Source organism: Lissotriton helveticus, chromosome 11 (genome assembly GCF_964261635.1).
Source record: "Lissotriton helveticus chromosome 11, aLisHel1.1, whole genome shotgun sequence".
NCBI classification, from domain to species: Eukaryota; Metazoa; Chordata; class Amphibia; order Caudata; family Salamandridae; genus Lissotriton; species Lissotriton helveticus.
In genome coordinates, this window is record NC_136072.1 from 630,691,479 (window position 1) to 630,708,218 (window position 16,740).

The following is a 16,740-nucleotide window of genomic DNA, read 5'->3' on the forward strand; positions in this document are numbered from 1 at the left end:
AAGGTGGAGGAGATGGAAAATAGGCTCCGACGGAACAATCTGAGGGTCCTGGGAATCCCGGAGGGGGTCGAGGGCTCGGACATTAGGTCGTATATTATTAAACTCTTCCAGCAAGCCTTCCCTGAATTGTACAGTTGGGACTGGCCGAATGAGCTACAGAGAGTGCATCGCACTCCCTTTAAATTACGAAGGAATGCCAAGGAAGGAGACAAACCCAGAGCAGTTTTGATTTATCTCGGGAATTTTATCCCTAGGCAGGCTATTGCAGAAAGGGCAAGACCAGACGCCAGGAGAAGCAGTGACGGAGTGTCATTCTTCGTTCGCCCCGACTTCTGCCACGTGACCGTGGAGAGGCTCAGGGGCATGATTAAGGCCTTCCAGGACAAAAAACTTCAAGCCTTTTTGATAAACCCGGCGCAGCTAAAAATCATTAACGATGGGAGGACAGTGTACTTCTCCTCTGAAATTAAGGCCAAAGAGTAGCTGGACAATCTGAGCAAATAAGATGGGCCAAAGCTTTAGAAAATGTATGCAAAGTATCAATGCCAGGTGTATGGTTTCTGGCTGCGAAGTTGGATGTTTTGGTTATTAATGTTTGGGCTCATTTTGGTTAGTATTAAAGTGGTTATTTGCATTGTCCTCACCGTGAACACTGCATGTCCATCACATGCACAGACTAGCTCTGTGCGCTTCACAGAGTGGGGGGGGGTCGAAGGAGGGGGGGATGGGGTGCACCGTGGGCGGGTGGGGAAGAGAGGGGGGTGTGAGGGTGTTCACGGGGTAAACAAGAAAATGGGAGTGAAAGGTGCATTTTTGTAAGTTTTTTTTGATCAGAGAGTTTGTTTAATAAAAGACAGGCAGAATGAGGTTCAGGCCGTTATGGTTGGTCAAGCTAAATGCCAGGATGGCAAACGTTAGAATTTGCACTCTGAATGCCGGAGGATTGAACGATTGGAGGAAACGCCAAATATTGGCTTATTTTGTGAAATTTAACAGAATTGACATCCTTTGCCTCCAAAAGACGCATCTTCCATGGGCAAAGAGGAGTCTTTTGTTTCTTAATGGGTTCGAGCTGGCTGCTTGTTCATCACAAACCTCGACAATTAGGGGGGTTGCAATTTTAGTTAGGAAGACCCTGGGAGGGGTGAAAAAGTTTAAGGTAGATAGCTAAGGCAGATGGGTAATAGTGGAGTTGGAATTGGGTGTTACAATGTGTGTAGTCTATGGCTCTAATGAAGATGACCCAGAGATCTATGATTTTCTAGAAGTGGAATTAGTTAGTTGCCCTACACCGTTATTATTGCGTGGAGATTTAAATATCCCTGTGAATTTGGATGATAGGGTAAGTTATGCTGGGCGGAAACCTAGAGTTTTTAGGGCAATAAAGGCCCTCATGGGGTCGCTTGGATTGATGGATGTATGGGGAGCTAAAGAGCCACACAATTCTGGATTCACCTACTTATCAAACGCCTATCAGAAATATACTAAATTAGACTATTTTTTTATCTCCTCTTCTGAAATTAATAAAGTGGGCATATTCAAACTGCCGAGAACGATCTCCGATCATAATCCGCTGGTAGTGTCATATGAAAGGGTTTTTGCTGAAAGCCAAAGGACTCCTTGGACATTTGAAAGGAGACTTTTGGTGGATAAAAGATTTGTCGAACACATTTTGAAGTGGACTGGCGAATATTTTGCTGCCAATAGATATAGCTTCTCTCGTAATGTAGTCTGGGAGTCGTATAAAGCGGCCTTAAGGGGCGAATCAATAAGTCTCTCAGCCAGGCTGAGAAAGGAAGATAGGCGGGAGGTAGAGCGACTATTGGAGAAATTAACTGTTGTTGAAGAAGATCATATAAAGGTAATTGCCCTTGGAAGGGATGGTAGTGACAGCCAAAGGCTACTTCAGACTATTAAGGCAGAGCTGCAGAAAGTGGTTACTGAGTAGGCGATTGGGGAGTTTCAAGCATCCAGAGCTAAGCGGTATGAAACTGGCGAGCATGCAAGTAGAGCCCTAGCCCTACGTCTAAGACAGGAAAAGTCTAAAAATGTAATTACCAAGATAGTTGAAGGTGGTAAGGAGTACACTGAGGCTAAGGAAATTCTACAAGTGTTTAGAAATTTCTATCATACACTGTGTAATGAGGAAGAGCAGGTTGGAAGTCAGGGGGAAGATTGTGTGGACAAGGCCCCGCGGTTAGATGATTCAGCTACAGAAGAATTAGATAAGGATATAACCGAGTTGGAGGTCACGACTGCAATACAGGAACTTGCCTCTGGTAAGGCAGCCGGACCAGACGGTATCCCCTTGGAGGTGTACAAATGCATTCAATAAGAGATAAACCCGCTTCTAATGGATCTCTTTAATGGGGTATTGTGTTCAGGGGTGATTCCGGACTTGTGGAGAGAAACCAATATAATTATATTTCACAAGAAGGGGAAACCTAGTGAGAACCCGGGATCGTACCGTCCAGTATCTCTGAATAATGCAGATACCAAGCTGTACGCTAAGATTTGGGCGAGAAGGCTGGGCAGGATCATTGGCGGTCTTGTCTCCCCTTGGCAGCATGGGTTTGTTTCGGGGTGTGGTACGACGGATCATACAAGAAGGGCTATAGCTTTGTTTGATGCCCATGCTGCCACGGGGGGGGAGATGGCCATGATCCTGCTCGACGCAGAGAAGGCTTTTGACCGTGTGGTTTGGAGCTTTCTCTGGGGTATCCTGGTAGGGCGAGGCTTTGGGGTCAACACCATCAGAGCTCTCAAGGCTATGTACTCAGACCCGGTAGCGAGAGTGACGGTTATGGGCGAGAAGTCTGAGTTAATTGCCATAAAGAGAGGAACGCGCCAAGGGTGCCCCTGCTCCCAGATCCTTTTATCTCTTTATATTGACCCTTTCATCCAAGAAATGTTAGGATGCCCTAGAATTAGGCCCGTGGTCTTTAACGGCTACGAAAATAAAATGTTGGCTTACTCGGATGATCTTGCGGTTTTTACGACTGATCCTCAGCAGGCAATGCCCGTTCTGGCTGAACTCGCAAAGCGATTTGGTTGTCGATCTGGGTACCTGCTAAATGAAGGAAAAACTCAGATAATTTGTACTAAAAATATCATTAAATCAGACTCTAGATTCGTGGATGCTGCTACATATCTGGGCGTGAAAATTAACTCCTCAGTCGATAAAATAGTTGAAGAAAATTATATCCCGCTTATTAATTCTATAGAGGCTGAATTGAGAAGAATAGATGTGTTACAAGTATCTTTGATAGGGAGGGTGAACGCATTAAAAATGACGATGTTTCCCAAGGTGTTGTACCTCTTTAGGGCTATACCATTATTTCTAGAGGAGAAAATAATTAAAAAGTTGGAATCCGTCTTCATCAGATTTATCTGGCAGTATGGGAAGGTCAGGCGCTCTACAAATTTGCCGTCACTTCCTAGGGATAGGGGCGGACTGGCATTGCCAAATTTAAGATTATATCACTGGACCTGTCTCTTGACTCAAATGCCGGTTCTTTTCTATTCTGAGACGAGCCCCGGGGAAGCAAGTATTGATGCTCAGATACCTCCATCTATCTTTGAGTTGTTGTTAGGGAGAAAGGCTCTTGGCCTTCTGCTGCGCGAAGTCGACCGTAGAATTTACAACAAGGCAAGATTTAAGATCTTGGACGCGGTGTGGCGGGTTTGGAAAGCTAGCTTAAAGGCTTTTAATATACCCATGGTTAACTCATATCTTCATATATGTAACTCCAGCCTCTTCCCACAGTTGGCAGCAGATAGGACCCTGAAGGATTGGAGGGGGATGGGGACTAAGACACTGGGGGATATTATGGAGGGTGACGGGGTACTGGGCTTTGATGTCCTGCAGTGTAGGTTTGGAATTCCACCTAACCATTGGTTTTTGTACGGCCAAATGATACGGTCCCTGAAGGCATTAAGACCCAAACCGCCGCCTCCGGAAAATATCCCCCTGTTGGATTTGCTGACAAGGGGTTGTAAGAAGATAAAGATTATATATAATCTTTTTCTTACTGGAATTCAAGATGACTTAGAAAAGATAGAATCAGCCTGGGCAGTGAAACTGGGGAACCCCGATGTTGACCTCGACCTTGCACTACATCTGAATAAAAAGATTTTTCGGGCCTCAAACTTGCAGGCCCAGCACTATAAAACAGTGTTTGACCTCTACTACACGCCGGCTAAATTATTTGATCGGGGGGTCAGGGAAGATGATAGATGTCCCAGATGTAGCGTTGGACAAGCAGATCTGATCTACTGCATATGTTTTTTAACTGTAGCTCTCTTGCCCCAGTCAGGTCTGAGATAGAGAAATTCTGGGAGGGCTGCTAGGTCATAAGATCGATCTATCCCCGACCCTGCTGTTACTGGGCGCAGACTCTAACTTGAATCTGGGGAAAGAAGAGGAGGCCTTCCGTGAAACCCCAACTATCATCTGAAACTATCTACCTCTTCACATCTGAAAATAAACATGCTTCTTAATTTCAGAAAGCACTTAAAACCACACCCTTTCCACTGCTTCTTAACCATTTACTTCTTGCATTTTTAAAACCCTCCACTTATCTACCAGAATTCCAGTGTAACCTGTAATCTACTTTATAAGTTCCATTAAAGATCATTGATTCATCTGCTATACATCATATTGTTCAGAATGTTTCTCTCCGGTGAGTAATTTAGTTATCTGTAAGACCCTCCAAACCCTTTGATTCAGGAATCCTATATACAATTTTCGAATAAATAAGTAAATCATGGTTGATACCACTCTTTATGTGCAGACTGGTGGACTGCCAGTATAACCAGTACATACATGTCTACATGCAGGTCTTGTGCTCCTCAGTGTCCTCTCTGAAGTTTTAGACAGTGAATGGTAATAGTGGTGACTTGAAAAGTGCCATCTAGAGCAGTGTTTCCCAAACTAAGGGTCACAACCCGAGCCAATTTTTTGGTGAGTTGTGAAAATCCAAATAATAAACAAGATGCCCTTAAACTCTGTCTTTAACTTGTTGCATTTGTAGCGCTTCAAAGGCAGGGGTCAAATGTCAGGCTGCGTCTTCTGACAAAGTACTCCTCTCACTTTGCAGCAAAAGAAACAAAAGTAAAGTGAATTATATGACAACCTGGGTGGGGTAGGTACAGAGTGTGAACAGAAAGGCTGTAGGGTGTATTTCTTTAGCACACACCAGCATGTAAATACCTGTAAATTAACTGTACATATTCATCAGTTAAGAAAGCAAAAATGAAGCACATTTTTTCTTATGCTGAAGTTTGATGGAAGAAACAATTGTAATACGACCAAAACAAATCGGTACACTTTACTTGATGGTGCACTGCACAATTGATAAGTATTCACTTAAACATGATTTCCACATATAATTTCTGTTCAGTATAGTTTCATCAGTAAAAATGTATGTCTTTGCGAATTTAGTGGCCATTTCAAAAGGAAATGTGCTGTTTGTAAATGACATGTGCGCTGCCACAAAAAGCTTTAGTTACATAAAAAAAACTGCATGCCTCTTGGCCATTAAAGCTAGGTGGGTCATAAAAGTTTGTGGTTCTAAAAAGTGGGTTGTGATTCTTAAACGTTTGAGAAGCACTGATCTGAAAAATATAGTCTGACATCCTAATATTGTGATATTTAGCTACATTACAAAATATTATAGTTTATCTTACGTGGTTTCTTGGCGTTTTATGTTCCTGTTGATAAAATGATGCCTGTATTTGGGATACATCTGTCCCTTTCTTGTCTTCATTCTCTTATTAGTACCTAATAAAAGAATTGGTCGTGTTCATGCTGAGCTTTTATAACAGCTTGCTCATTTAACTTCCAGTACATGCCTTTACTCTCCTAGACAAAATCAGTAATTTGGCTGGACATTCACTCGCCTGATTTCATGGATGTCCACATGATACAATGCGAAAATCTCATTCACAGCACTGCACCAATCTGCTTCTACTAGTTTGCCCCACACCTCTCTTCTTCCTCCTCTATTCGCGAAACAAATTTTGGTGCTGTCATAGATTCCAAATACTTCTGTAACTCATCTACTTTTTGATCAATTATGCTTCTTGGCTCTCCCCACAGGCATGCTGCCCCAGACTAGCTGAAAACCACTCCCTCTCTTTTTGAGGTTACATGTCAACCATTATTATTGGGAACTACAATATAGTGCAAGCTCATTCAATATGCTCATTCAATTTCAATTTATTTGAATATGATTTGGAACTCAATTGAGATCCACATATAAACAAAACATAAATGACAACAGGAATTACAAAGCATAACATCCTCAAAATACATTCCATTTATACAGAAACTGAAAAGTAAAAATCATATGTATTAATATAATTCTAAGAAACATATAAAAAAGTTAAAAATTCTGTAACAGAACATTTCATTGGGAGGGTTGAAAATGGCATCGAGTAGAGATTTGGCAGAGGAAATGCTTAACTTTAAACATATAGGTCTCACCCACTTTCGACGATGGACCATTAGGGCAGGGCATATGAAAAGGATATGGGTAATATCCTAGATTGAGCTGTCAATGCTACATAGATTACATTTATCGGAACAACCATGCCATCTAGCTAATAATTTATTTAAAGGGAGAAGATCATGTCTCAAGAGGAACCAAAAACGGCGTAAGCCGTGGGGGAGGGTCCAGGATGCATAGGGTTGTATATGTTTGAATAAGTAAGAATTGATAACCTCAGTAACACCTTTCTTTGTAATGAGGACATCTCTATCCCTCCTAAAACTTAACTCCCATGTAGCCCGTTTTAATGACAACTTTAGCTGATGTGAAGATAATAAAAAAAGAGTTGATTCCTCCAATTCTAGTAACGTAACAGCCCTTCTGAAGTTCTTTATAAGTAAAGAATGTTCTTTCATAGGACCCAGTAATTATTTTTTAATCAGACATCTTAAAGTAGCCGGTTTGCCCTTGGCTAGGTGAAAGACCCAACGTATTACTCTTGCCAGGGCCTGAACCCAACTACTTCGTATGCCCAATTCAAGTCTGAGCGATTCCACTGTACAGGCATTATTAACCGACGATAAATGTCGCAAGAGTCTACCCTCAATAGTATCTAGGAAACCCCATTGCCTCAAATCTATTAGCTCAGTGCCATAGAGCAGGGAAGCTGGAATTTTTGCTCGAAAGGCCTCTAGCAGATAGACAAAATGTCTTCTGCCGGTGGCTTTATAAAGAGCACTCAGTCCATTTCCCTGAGTCATGGCTTTCCTAATGTTGCTATCTATGTGAGCCTTGTCTCTCAAGTTACCACATACTATTTTCCCCAAAAAGACATAAGATTTTACAATTTCCAATTTCTCACTCCCTAAAAACCAACTGAAGTTACCCGATTTTGTTTTTTTCTTCCCTGTAATGCACATTACCTTGCTTTTAGACATCTTGATCTTCAAATGGTGGTACTCAGCGAATAAATGCAGGGCATGCAGACGACTATTGAGACCCTTCGGAGTAAGGTCTAAAAGAAGTATGTCATCTGCGTACATTAAGCATGCAACCAGTTTGTCCCCTAAAGTGGGGGCAATTCCTTCGCTCAGGGATAGGGTCTGGGGGAGATCACAAACATAGAGAGAAAATAACGAGGGCCCTGTTTTAAGACCATTGGCTGAGGGAATTGCTTGGGATAGGCCTCACTCCCCGCCCAGAAGTACTCTACACCAGGTCTCAGAGTGGAGTTCCTGAACTAGATTTAACAGCCTAGCTGGCATACCCAAAGTAAGTAATTTCTTCCACAATAGAGGACGGTCAACTTTATCGAAAGCCGTGGAGAAGTCTATGAAGGCAGCATAGACTCCCCCACCTCTAACCCTGACATATTTATCCGTTATTACCTGCAGAGCAGTTAAATTATCCAATGTACCATGATTCTTTCGAAATCCCGTCTGTTCAAGGGGAAGTATATTTGCTTGGTCCACCCAATCATTAATTTGTTTCAAAAGGCATCTTGCAAAGACTTTGCCGATTGCATCTAACAAGGCAATTTGGCAATAATTTTGGGGAGCTAATCGATCACCCTTTGTAAAAAGGGGCACTAAGATGCTCCCTTTCCACGAGGGAAGAATCTTTCCGCTAGAGAAACAAATGTTGAACACAGGACATAACAATTTGCTCCATTTTCGCTGCTTTGTTTTAAAACAGAGATTGGAAGTTCATCCGGCCCCATTGCCCCAGATGAGCGCATTTCCTTTATGGCTGTTACAATATCATTTTCAGATAAGGGATCCAAAGGCTGATCACTTTCAGTAAAACCTACACGGGGAACCGCCGCTCCATTATTTGCATAAAGGGTTGTGACATAATCCACCCATGTTTGTTCTTCTATGGGGATAGGAAGCGGTCTTGTTCTTGATCCACACCCCTCACCTATAAGCGACCAGAACTGTCTCATTTCCCCTTTAAAAGCAGCCTCTCTTAATTTTATCCAAATAGTATCCTCCCCTTCTTTTTGTAATTTCACTTGTAACCTTTTCCTCCTTCTTTTTAATAAGCTTACTTTGCGTGATCCTTCTGCCGATTTACGCAAGTATTGTTTCCTTACTAGCTTATTTATTTCTATATTAAGTAAACGTAGGGGACAAGAGGGTGCTGCAAAACACCTTTTCTTATTTGGTTTTTTAGCCACCGAAATCACTTAACTTCATAAAATCTTGGAAGCACACAGTTTGAAAACCCTGCCACATAGCAAGGTCATCAATTGCAGCGTCAAGAACACTCTCCAGATCTTGTTCAGCTTTTGTGTTCCAATAGCATCTTCCGGATTTCGCTCCAAAGCTTACCTGGTCACTATTGAGTGACCATTGGTCGGGTTTCGGAGGATTTATATTCATAGATGAAAAAAGTAATTTATGGTCGCTAAAAACCGTTTCAGTAACCCTAAGATCCTTTAATAGGGCAAAGGTAGAATTCTCAACTATCACGTAATCAAATATTGATTCTCCGTGATGAGATTTGTGAGTACAATTTGCAGGGGAATCAGAAGGGAGCCTTCCATTCGCTATGATCCCATCCATTACAGATAGTTCTTTGAGAAGCATCTTCCCTCGCTTATTTGTTTTAATCTTCTCGGGAAGGAGGGCTTGGGGGATATGAAAAGATTCTTCTTTATATTTATCGCGAAACAGACTCATGCTTAGATTAGAGATTTTGCAATTCAAATCCCCTACTAGAATTATATTAGGGGGAGGAGATTTCTCCCTAAGACTCTGAATATAGACGAAAACCCTTTTTAAAGTTACGTTAAAACTAACTTCAGGGGGAAATATAAGCGTTGATCAATACTAAAGGTTTAGATACATCAACGTTGTCATGGCTAAACAGCGTTACAGCTTGAAAAAGATTACAAGAATCCAAATAGTGGGAGAAATTCCATTTTATCCGATTGGATATTAGACAGGCAATTCCCCCCCTAGCATGGCCTCTCCTGGAGGGAACAGCGTGACCCTCCAGAACAAAATAATCCCTTCCTATCTGGAGTTTCTCCGAACACCAAGTCTCCTGGAGACAGATCACACTGGCTTTTAGGGACATGAGGAATTCAATTTTTTCAGGACAATTCTTTAACCCTGCGCAATTCCAAGATAGTAACATTATATTGTCGCTAAAGGTGAGGATTGGGAGGGTACTTAATGGTCAATTTCTTCGAAAGAACGCCAGGTAACCAGTTCCAGGGAAGACTTTCATCTTCAACCTTATCCTGAGAGAGGGGCATAGGAGGATTAGGGTAAGATACAAGGCGAAGATCTTTTGATAAGCGAATTTTCAAATCATCAAAACCGCCTGCTTGTTCTATATTTCCAGGTACTACCTGCAAGAGGGGTAAAGAAGACCCTAAAGGCCTTAAAGACTTAGAGGGTCTAACAAAGGGGAAATTCCCCCAAAAAGGCATAACATCAATCCCTCTACTCTGGAAATCTTCTGACCGTTGTAAAATTAGATTCACCACTAATTTAGAGTAGAATTTTACCCTCGTTAAATTTCCACCCTCTGTCTTCAAAATCCGTACTAGATCTATATCTGCGGTTTGTAACAATTTCAAATTTACCGATTCCTGGAAATATTTAAGGAGCAATGATCTATTTAGAATGCAATCAGCATCAAATAAAGGGAAGAAATCCAGGATAAGGTATCAACGCTTTCGTCCATGGGGATTTCAGGAGGTTTTTGACAAACCGCTACTCCTTCCCTTTTAACGGAGTAGGGGCTGGCCAAAGGATTAAGAGTGGAGGATACAGAACCAATAGAGATGATCTCATTTTTTGGGGAATTGAATTTAACAAGTCCCCTTTAACCATAAAAGGCCCCTCAGAAGAGCAAGGATTTGATGGTAGGGAATCAGAGCTCTGTGTTGCAGGGGTAGAGGTATCCTCCGCTATTTTTGCGTCCTCACTTTGATCTTTTTGTACCAGCAGGGAGGCCTGAAGTAATTCTTGATTTGAGACCATTTCCAAATTTTCTTTCCAAAGAATTTTTCGCCGTCTATTTTTTCCAATTCTTCTGATTAGTCTCCTCTTTTTTGTCCCATACTTTTTAACTTTCCCTTTTTTCTATCGCCTTCTGATTCTGGAACCTCCTTGTCACCCACACTATGCTGTTTATTAAAGATCGGAAAAAGTTCCTTATCTTCCTTAGGGTCCGTTTCATATGGATCCTTTATTATTGGGGATGGTTCTATATCATCCTTTAACACCATTTCTTGTAAAACCTCCACTACTGGAACTATATCAACTACACAATTTGAGATGGGAGTTTTCAAGGGGGGGACTAATTGTTCCCCATCATTAAGGGGATGGGAAATATTAGGAAACCCAATCTTTGACCCAGAGGTTTTCTGCTCTACAGGATCTTCTCCCACGGCATCTAAGTTTGGGCAGGATTTCTCCTCAAATTTATCGTGTAATAAAACCTTCAGTATTTGGGTTACAGTTTCCAATACACAGTCAGAACCCCCAACAAATTTCTCCAATAATACTAAGATAGAAGAGAGCAAATGTTCAAGAGAGGATAGGCAATCGGAAACAGGTTTATCCACCCTAGGAGGAAGCAAAGCATCAATACCTGTTCTATTAAGATTAGAGCTTGTTGAGATGTTTAACTGGGAGATATTCGAGGGAGTACTGCTATAGAGATGGAAAACCGGTGGAACTGGTGTTATAGGAGTTTTTATAACATCCCTAATCTTATCAGTATCAACCTCGATATATCTCTTACGGAGCTCTAAATCCAAATCGGAAAAAGCTAGATCATTATTATGCACTTCTCTGGGGGAAGGTAGACTTGGTTCATATTTTTCAGAAGGGGGCTCACTAGTTTTAGGAAGAGAAACATGCTCTAACACTCCCGCCACTTGGAAAAAAGCTTCAGGGGGGATTTGTAGGGGGAGAGGGAGGCGGGTATTTTTATTTTCTGATTTATGCGAGGTGGGAGACACACAATTGTTCAGAGAGGCAAAACCCTCTCTTCCTGCGGCTATAGTGATTGCTCTATTTACCATGCTATTCTCATGCCCCAAACCCACAGTACTCAATCCCATCGGAGAAGAGGGAGCTTTTACCGTGTCGTCGTGGGCAGGTTCAACATTTGATGCTCTAGTTTTCCCCCGTTCCCAGAGATTGAATAACTGACAGGTACCCTTAAGTTGTATAACATGATTAACCTTATTGCGAAGGAGATTAGATTTTGTTTTGGAGCACGACCTTCCAACCAGAACTCTTCCAGACCTAAGCTTTTTGGCCGTCATTTCGAATAGGTACAGGGGGGGCACAAGGGTATCACAGGAACAGTAATGCACGATAAAACAGTCACAAGCCTACTAATAAACGTTATAACATATACAATGCTTTTTAAAAGGGGTGGGCACAGCACAGCCTTCTTCAGCCTCAGAGGGCCCGCCCTTTGCCCGGGCTTAGCCCCGCGCTTTGACCTGCGCGCGTCCCGCGTGCGCATACAATCTAATGTTTAAATAGTAAGGGGCGGTGTCGGGAAGAGGACTTGCTGCGGCTTGTCAGCGCCGCTGTGGCTGCTGGTCCTCCCAGTCCCGGGTAGGCTTAGGGTCACAGTCTCCAGCCAAAAACCTCCCCTGTAGTCCTTTGCACGAACGGCGCCCGCGCAGCGGGGGCCGTGAGAGGTAGGGGATTATTATGCAGCGGCCCGGTGGCTTTACTCTCCACAAGGTCCCTCACAAACAGCAGCTCCCAAAAAGAAACAGATCACAGAAGACCGGAGGATGCGAAGTCCCACTCCGGTTTTACCAGCTGAGGGGCGGTGTCGGGAAGAGGACCAGCTGCGGCTTGTCAGCGCCGCTGTGGCTGCTGGTCCTCGCAGTCCCGGGTAGGCTTAGGGTCACAGTCTCCAGTCAAAAACCTTCCCTGTAGTCCTTTGCACGAACGGCTCCCGCGCAGCGGGGGCCGTGAGAGGTAGGGGATTATTATGCAGCGGGCCGGCGGTTTTACTCTCCACAAGATCCGTCACAAACAGCAGCTCCCAAAAAGAAACAGATCACAGAAGACCGGAGGATGCGAAGTCCCACTCCGGTTTTACCAGCTGAGGGGCGGTGTCGGGAAGAGGACCAGCTGCGGCTTGTCAGCGCCGCTGTGGCTGCTGGTCCTCGCAGTCCCGGGTAGGCTTAGGGTCACAGTCTCCAGCCAAAAACCTCCCCTGTAGTCCTTTGCACGAACGGCCCCCGCGCAGCGGGGGCCGTGAGAGGTAGGGGATTATTATGCAGCGGGCCGGCGGTTTTACTCTCCACAAGGCCCGTCACAAACAGCAGCTCCCAAAAAGAAACAGATCACAGAAGACCGGAGGATGCAAAGTCCCACTCCGGTTTTACCAGCTGAGGGGCGGTGTCGGGAAGAGGACCAGCTGCGGCTTGTCAGCGCCGCTGTGGCTGCTGGTCCTCGCAGTCCCGGGTAGGCTTAGGGTCACAGTCTCCAGCCAAAAACCTCCCCTGTAGTCCTTTGCACGAACGGCTCCCGCGCAGCGGGGGCCGTGAGAGGTAGGGGATTATTATGCAGCGGGCCGGCGGTTTTAGTCTCCACAAGGTCCGTCACAAACAGCAGCTCTCAAAAAGAAACAGCTCATCATTCATATAATACTCAAACACAACTCCACATCTGTTGCTTGTGCGACACTTACCCCCCCCCCCCACACACACACACTCAGAACCAGTAAACTACAAGCAGGGTGGGCGGAAGGAGATGATCTGTTACATATTTGTAGTGAAGCTCATGTCAGCAACAATATTCTTATTCTTTAATGGATTCAGAAATAATTCCTCACATGGCTACAACTCTTGACCTACAAGAAGACATGTCTACCGTCCATTCAACAGAAACGTTAGTTTTTCTGGGTGCTACAAGAAAGCCTCGATTCTTAGCAGTATTAGTTTTAACTAGTTAGAAAAATTCAGAAATCTTTCTGCATTCAGAGTTGATTTCTAAGGATACTGGCCTCTTGAAGAATCAACTCATGCTCTGTTCCCTTCCAGCAATCTCTTGATTATTGCTTTTGTAGACGTTTTTTAAATGCATCATTTTGAGTGACAATAACGATTGAATACTAATGATTATTATGATGAATTTTAGATGTAAATGCAGAAATAATAACAGTGCTCTTGTAACGAGTTTAACATGACATTGAGAAGTGTGTTTATTATTGTAGTTTAGTTGTGACACATTTTTACAAAGACTCCATTAGCTAATATTGATACTGTTCATCTGTCTCCTGCTCATTCCCCCTCCCAATCGAGGTCCCACCATGTCTTCTCTCCTCGTAGTCCCCACGGATCAAAAAGCACTGTGATGTGACTGGTTATTTTCCTTAGAATGCATTAATTGTGAATGGACTTACCTTCGTATTCCAAATGTCTCTAGTTCACAAGGACATTTCTGCTTTAGTTTCGATGTGGGCCTGGTAGAATACACTAGTGCATGGATCATTGTTTGAACAAATGTTTCATAATATGGTGCGCATCCCCGGACAACAACAGCTTAGAAGCTGCTCAATGATTTCTTAAAAGTAAGTTAGTGTTATGTAATTTAGTAATACATTTCATGCCTGATTTGCCTGAAAGGTGTTGGCACTAGTCACACTGTGCTGAATTTGCAGTATTTGCTGCATTTGTATTATGAAAAGGTGAATAAAAAACCCTTGAATCTGGGGGTAAGCCAGATATTTTCCTGAACGTTTTAGTACTATAGACTCTGTCCAATTTATTACAGACATTTTAGAGACTTTTCCTTTTTCTCTAGGGATGCTCTCTGTTTATCTTATGATTTTGCTGTTAATGAAGGTCTTAGAATAACTCTGATTTCTGATTATGTATCCTGTATTTGAGCATGTCATATTTTGAATTAATATGTACAGCTTGTTTTTTTTAGATTTTGTAATAAAGCCATTTATTTTATTTTATTTTCCTGATCTAAAACTCATACATTGAGTGATCCCAACTTGTTTTTTGCTACTCTATTAAGCTAATTTGGGTTGGATGTTAAGAAGGGTATTCTTATCCCAAGTTCAAGGATCAGAGCAGAACTGACAGAGGAACGTTTTGGGGTGAAGTAATTTTTGGGGGTAGCTTAAAAAATGCTGTTCAGTGTCCTGCTCACACACTCTAAAGGACTCTTGCTCTGATGTGTCATTTGGGCACCAAATGTTTGCTGGTCTAAGTATCCTTCTGCCGTCAACTTGCATCGACTTGTGAATCACTGATGGGAACACTGTTTTTCAAATACCATGTGATATTTACTAAATGACCCATGGTTATAACCAGCAGATTCCACCCAGGTAACCCAGTATGTTGAAGATACATTTATGCTATAACTTGTTCAAACTAAGAGATCGACAAGTTATCACAATGAGTAGTCATTGGTATAGATGGGCATAATGTGCAAATCCTCCAGGTGTGATTCTTATTACTCCAGGACAACAGGCACTTTCCTGCTTATAATACAGTATTCTAATCAGCCAGTAGTTGTCTGCTCATGCTGTTAGTAATCTCAGTGGTCCAGGTGGGAGATAGTAACGAATGGCTTCTCACAAGGTAACCGGCCCATTTTAGCTAAAAAGCTTGCACCTCGTATATACACAACACATAGGAAAACAGTGCTGATTCCTTCAGATGACATAGATCCAACAGTTGTACGAATCAACAAAATAGACTATTATTTAGATTTTCAAGTTACATTTGCATGTCCATGCTCCCAGAAGGAAAATATAGGTGTGTAAGTGATAAACAATCAGCACTGCTTTGAAGATAATGCACAGCATGTGAATGCATAGGTGATTCATGCTGCAAAAGTCACTTGTAGCAATAATTTTGCAGCCGTTTTATAGATAGAGATGACTACAGAATATTTATTGCTTGTTTTTTTAATGTTGTTTGTGGCCAACTGGTATAAAACAGTGATCTAAGGAGCTCATTGGATATTAAACAATTTTTATACTGTCGATGTCATTATGTAGCCTGGTCTCAAAATTACAAAAGTTTAACTAAGAAAATCAGATTACATTTTCTGACCACACCCATAATGTGAGATATACACGGTTGTAAATCTAATTGATGTAGTTTATAAAACAGCTATTGCAAGTACGTAGTTTTATCCCATGCCTGTTCTTCAGCCTGTCTCGAAACTCAGCTGCATAATAAAGACCCTGAACCAGAAGAGAGTAGAGTGTGGACTGCCTCGAATCTTGGTTCACACAGATGCTGCACAAGCACTTGGGAAGGTTCAAGTAGATGTGCAGGAGTTGGAAGTGGATTATCTCACCATTGTCGGGCACAAGGTAAGATGAATGGTCCCATTTCAAATGTTGATCTGTTTCATAGTTGTCATCGCCCCACTAACCTCTTTTCTCTAACATCCCTGCAGTTCTATGCCCCCCGAATAGGTGCACTCTATGTACGAGGCCCTGATGTGTCCACCCCACTTCACCCCATGCTGTTTGGAGGAGGACAAGAACGGAATTTCCGACCTGGGTAAGGAGATGAACAGTGAGACAAGTAATTCATTTAGATTTATTTATTTATTTATTTTCCACATTTGTTAAGCGCACTGTTACCGAAACGGTGTCCACGTATTATTCAGTATTATGCTCTAATTCTTGTTCCTGTTGATGGCTCAGGGTTTTAAGTTAGAGCTGTGATCACCAACATTTAAGAGGAGAGGATGTAGCTTTACGGCTAGAGCGGTCGACCTCGAAGCTGGGGAACCGGGTTCGAGTCTCTGCAACGACGCTCGACATCCTGTGATCTGGGCAAATCACTCAATCTCCCCGTGCCTAACAAAAATGAATGTGTCCTTCTGTAACGAAATTGGTGCTCATGTAAAGCGCTCTGAGACCTGAGTCGGGTCTAGTTCGCAGAATATAAAACTATTAAAAAATGAGTTTATAGATCTCAGAAAATTGGTACATTATGATGTGCCACACAGCCTTTGTAGGTAGTAGGCATTACTGCAAGGCTGGTGGAGACCTTTTCTCAGCTGAGAGAACGTTGTTTGAGATAAAGAGTGGGACATCCTCAATCCCAACTATTTGATACCTTGCATCAAAGATAATGTCACCAAGTGTGACTGGATGCGACTAATCCCAGGCATTCCCCTGATTATGTTCTGCCATGTAATGCTATATGTTATTTGTACATTTTTGGCATTGCCGTGGGCTCTCAGTTCTCCTCTGGGCTAAAATGTCTGGTTTG

The 16,740-nt window shown here is 42.6% G+C and overlaps 1 protein-coding gene across 2 annotated transcripts in view; it reads left to right on the top strand.

Moving 5' to 3' along the window:
* Window positions 1-16,740, top strand: part of SCLY (selenocysteine lyase) — a 189,770-nt gene that overhangs the window by 53,440 nt on the left and 119,590 nt on the right. For both annotated transcript variants that reach the window (XM_078666457.1, XM_078666456.1), the window contains exons 7-8: window positions 15,663-15,827; window positions 15,914-16,020. In XM_078666457.1, the coding sequence (XP_078522583.1) occupies window positions 15,663-15,827; window positions 15,914-16,020 (272 nt within the window). The remainder of the gene's footprint in view (window positions 1-15,662; window positions 15,828-15,913; window positions 16,021-16,740) is intronic.